Raw genomic sequence first — 5,098 nt, forward strand, 5'->3', positions numbered from 1 at the left:
GGAAAGAGTTCCATGTGAACTATTGCAGTAGGTAATGCCATACATTAAAGAACCATTGCTTCGATGAAGATATATCAAAATATTTTCCAGTATTATTTTAACCTTTTCCAGTGAAGCAAATGGACTACAGTTGTTATTAGTCATATGGAGAATAAATGAAGTCAGAAAAAAACAACCAAAAAACCCCTAACTGAAATCAAACTATTTTTTCCTTTGTCTTATATACTACAGACATAGGGTAAAAGTCTTGATTATTATAGTAAATTTGCCAAGAACTTTAGTGATGCCAGAATCTCACTTCTAATTTTTCCAGCCTTCTAAGGATTTTAATGTACTGTAACAAATCAATTCTCATGAAAAAGTGAATAAAGCCTTTCCTTCCATACATTAATAAGGAAGACTATTTTGTTTTATATTAATTAGTAAGTGAAATGGGTCCTTAAAATTAAAAAAATATATAATGGTCGTTTATCTGAAACAGTTACTAAAGAATCTGAAAACTTCAGTACATTTTAGTGAAATAGATCTCATCAGTATCAAGTTAGTTTTCAGTGACAACTTACATATTCATTTTGTGAAGATCATCAATGAAGATTTTCTCAGAATATGTTTGCTTGGTGCTACTTAGCTTCCAAATGGTCTGTGAAGATATGATTGGCTTTTCCTTGGTTTTCATTCCAGAAAGGTGAGAAAGGAGATCCAGGCATTCGAGGTATCAATGGTCAAAAAGGAGAATCCGGTATCCAGGGTTTGGTTGGACCTCCTGGTCTCAGAGGTCAGCCAGGAGATAGAGGACCCCCGGGACCACCTGGATCAGATGGAAAACCTGTATGTATAGGACCTCAAACTTGTCATTTTGGGTACCTTAAAAACTCCAAGCAAATGCATGCTGTCTGTTTTTTTTAACTGTTCTCTGTTCAATTCAGGCACGAGAATTTTCAGAAGAATTTATTCGACAGGTGTGTTCAGATGTACTGAGAAGTAAGTTTGAAAGCCTCTTTACTGTTCTTTCCTTGTTTAAAGTGCTACAGAAGTTTCCTGGTAATTATAAAGATGCTTTCTTGAAAGCAAGATCGATATTGCTGATTTATCGCTTGTTTTCCTACAGGTGTGGAAATATATTTCCACCTATTTCATGTGTGGAAATTTTCATTTTCATATTTCATACCACTTTTCCATACTTCACCATCTTGTTTCCTAAAGGTGTCATATTCTCTAAAGAGAGGAAACTGTTCTTGTATTAGTGGCTAGGGGGCAATATTTTTGTATTTTATTGTTGCACCACTCTAAGCAATTTTCTGTTTGAATTCTCCCAGCCCAGTTGCCTGCCATCCTCCAGAGTGGAAGGCTACAAAACTGTAACCACTGTCAATCCCAAAGCACTTCCCCGGGACTTCCAGGACCACCAGGCCCAAGGGGCCCTGAAGGCCCAAGAGGGTTTCCTGGTTTACCAGGAAACGATGGTATTCCGGGGCTGACAGGCATCCCGGGTCGCCCTGGGGCTCGTGGGACAAGAGGTACTTACTGCGTGCATGTGTCACGGTGCTAACGACCTTTATGACTTTGTTTTCTGCTTCCAGTTTTGAATGGCATTAGTGCAGGGTGGAGTAAGGGAATAGCTGGGTTTCTATGACGAAGTGTAATTGAGGACATGGTGCAATGTGAATGTTTCACCGCTTATAAGAATGCATGTCAGAAGAAAAAATACAAGAATGCAACAAGATAGCTAGTGTTCAGTTCTACTATAGTCAGACTTTGTTTTGATCTTTTTAGAGAGTTCTTAGTGTCATGTAAATGTTTTTAACTGCATTTAGATTATTTTTTTTAGATCAAATATGCTTAGACATGGATTTCAATGTATTTCCATGTTTTCTGGTTTCTTTTCTTCCAAACTTCTTTGTTTCTGCTATTTTAAAGAACAGTATTTATTCACTGGCTATTTACTGTCTGCTAACCTGTAGGCTGATTTTTGGCTTGCAACAACCTTTATACTCCCTCTGATTTCCTGGGGTTTTCTCCTTTTTTTCTTCTTATCTCATAAGGATTTTTACTCCTTTATGCTTTTTTAAACATTCTGGTTTCTTTTTAGGTAAGCTAAGGTTTATGCTTTCAGGTAACTCATCCGTCTGAGCATTCCAGCTGCTTTCTGTGATGTATTTGCAGACTTTAAGTACGCATATATAGTCTGGAACTGGACCAAGAGACTGGGTGAAGTCCATAATTTGGTAACTGGTCCCAGCAGCAGCTGTGTTTCCTATAGCATCAAAATAATCGGGAAAGCTGTACGAAATACAGCTAGCTAGTAATGTGCCAAGGGTAGGCAGGCACATGTTCGATAAATATTTACTTTCTTTGTGACTTATTAACTGTGACCTAGCACATCAAATTCATTTTAGATGTAATGATGATTTGTCTGTAGTGCTTTTATAATTTCATCTCCAATAGGAGAATGTGCAGTTTTCCTCTGGAGCTGACACTAACAGTTCTGGCTATTCCGTAAGAGCTGGAAAAATAGGTATCTGTTTCTATGAAGAAACTGAATTTATTGGGTTGTACTAGTGTCAGAGAGCACATATTTTGCCCCTCTCAGTATTTCTTTGATGGAGATTTAATTCTGCCATATGTTGTGGAAGATTGTCTATGTATTCTGTATTCCACAGGGACATAGAATACCTTACACTTCCTTCATACAACTTCTTAAAAACTTTGCCAATGGAAAGGGAATGACAGCAAATTTCTTAATTGCCCGTCATCTACTCCCTCAACTCATAGTGGCTGTCTGCTTGAGAGGTGTTACATCAGCTCTTAATTCAGTAGAAATGAGGATAATTTAGAACCCAGTTACACTGCGCAGGTTACAAGGAAATGCTTATTTTATAACCCATTATTTGCTTTTGAACTATTAAATTTTTTATTCAGTAAGTATTATCAAATGCTGACTTCCTAATTCATTGGATGAAAATATTCTTAGTGTGCAAAGATATACATGTGTTTGCTAATTTACAGGACTGCCAGGGAAAAATGGCGCAAAAGGCAATCAAGGAATTGGGGTTCCTGGGATCCAAGGCCCCCCAGGACCTCCAGGTGAGGGATGGGTCAGCTGTGCAGATTCAGTGCATGCTAATAATTTCCAAAAACACGTGGTTTAGAAAACAATGTTGATATAATTTGGAAAAACATACATAGTTTTTACACATCTTAATTACCATATATGTTTTATGGCTAATGCCTGTCTTTGCATGCCTTTTAAATTGTCATATAATACATTATTTAATATAGGACAGGTCTTGTAGAGATTGGTACCTGAGACTGCTGTTTCTTGATAGATGGATCTTGAAGTCAGCCATTATCTGACAACTGAGCCCTGATATAATCATGTGACTTGTAAGCATTGCTTAGTGAAGGAAAATGTTCTTCCTAACAGCAGTGTATTCATGCAAAATGCAAAGTTGAGCGTTTGGAAGAGATACTAGGGCCTGATCCAAAGCCAGAGAAACGAATAGAAATCGGAGGCCTCTGTTTCATGCCATGGTGGTTCCAGATTATATGATAACATATAGCAATGTACTAAAGTAGATTTTTATATTTCCTCTTAAAAGCTGTTTTTATTTAAAGTGTTTTCCACGTGCTTTTTTTTTTTTTAAATCTTAATAAGGTATCATGTTGGTTATATAAGCATATAAGCAGTTTGTGACAAGAAGTGTCTTTTTCAGAAAATGACACTTTCTTTATCTGCATACTTCACCAAAGAGCAGGGGGCTTGTGGGTCCATACTTGCTCTTGTTTTCATTTTAATAAAAATCCTCTGTAATGTATTTGTTTATTGCCTGTGTGTCATTAAGGTCCTGAAGGTCCCCCGGGTATGAGTAAGGAAGGACGTCCTGGAGAGCGTGGGCAGCCCGGTAAAGATGGAGATCATGGCAGTCCGGGAATGCCAGGACCAGTTGGACCCCCTGGAATTTGTGACCCATCACTATGTTTTAGTGTAATTGTGGGGAGAGATCCATTTAGAAAGGGACCAAATTATTAATTTGTGACACAATAATTTAGAGTAATAGGTATGGTGCTTGTCTTTTATGGTCTTTCAGGTCTCAGGAAGGTGACCAGCAATAATCCCATAAGCAGGAACAAAAGTACCTCTGACATTATAAACATTATAAATAATGATCCCAAAGGTTATATGTTCCTTTAGAAAAGAAACTCCGATAATTTTTTTATAACTTGCATTGACTGAATCTCAAGTGTTTTTAAAGAATCATCAGTTTTAATAGGAATAAAATTAACTATAATATTTGGTATTGAGCATTTAAGTGTCCTATCATACTCCTGTTACCACTGAAGTCCTTTGCAAAATTGCTGGAGACGCCATTGGGAGCAGGATTAGGCCTTAAATGGTATTGGTCAGGTATAAATTACTGTGAAAATTTTCACATGGAGACGACATACACAGTATTTGATTTTGAAAGAACGTGGCTGGCTTTGACTTCATATGTGTGTGAATCTCATTGGCTTGTGTACATTTCATATGTCATAGCTCCAAGTGTTCTGTGAGCAAAAGCATATATCAGATTTTTATGAATTAAGAGAAATATCTGGACTTATTATGGAAGTAATGTCACCTATTTTGCCATGCAACTCTTTGCTTAAAACCAAGGTGAAATGCAAGGGTAGAACTCCCCCTGGTTCAAGAAGGGCCAAGGTTTTATTGAAGATGGTACTTTCAGCTACAAAAGGTCAAAAGGTTCCATGTGGATGATTCAACTTATATGAAAATGGCATTAAAAAATAAAAAAGAACAAAAAACTGGTATAGCTGGCTTGTAGCTATGATTTGACAAAAATAAAAATTAAAAAAATGTTTGCACAACCCCACTGTAACAGTTCTGCATAATTAAGTATTAAGTTATATATGCTTTGCTGTTTCTCCCCAAGGACTGCAGTTGCCAAATTGAAGAAGCACGTTTACAAGGAGAAAGGTCTAACTGGTGGCTGACTAGCTGCAATGTTTGTTATGCTGTTTCCTTTTTCATTTTAAGCAAGCTATGTGTAATTTTCATTGTATGCTTTGCTAATGAGGTGTATTGCTTGCTTTTACATAA

General features: G+C 37.0%; 1 protein-coding gene across 1 annotated transcript in view; it reads left to right on the forward strand.

Moving 5' to 3' along the window:
* The window catches only part of COL21A1 (collagen, type XXI, alpha 1), an 84,758-nt gene extending 80,728 nt beyond the window's left edge, over window positions 1–4,030 (forward strand). The window contains exons 24-28 of the mRNA XM_009333254.1: window positions 682–828; window positions 927–981; window positions 1,317–1,517; window positions 3,007–3,084; window positions 3,843–4,030. Of these exons, the coding sequence (XP_009331529.1) occupies window positions 682–828; window positions 927–981; window positions 1,317–1,517; window positions 3,007–3,084; window positions 3,843–4,030 (669 nt within the window). The remainder of the gene's footprint in view (window positions 1–681; window positions 829–926; window positions 982–1,316; window positions 1,518–3,006; window positions 3,085–3,842) is intronic.
* The last annotated feature ends 1,068 nt before the right edge of the window (window positions 4,031–5,098 follow it).

This window comes from Pygoscelis adeliae, unplaced genomic scaffold (genome assembly GCF_000699105.1).
Source record: "Pygoscelis adeliae isolate BGI_AS28 unplaced genomic scaffold, ASM69910v1 Scaffold57, whole genome shotgun sequence".
NCBI classification, from domain to species: Eukaryota; Metazoa; Chordata; class Aves; order Sphenisciformes; family Spheniscidae; genus Pygoscelis; species Pygoscelis adeliae.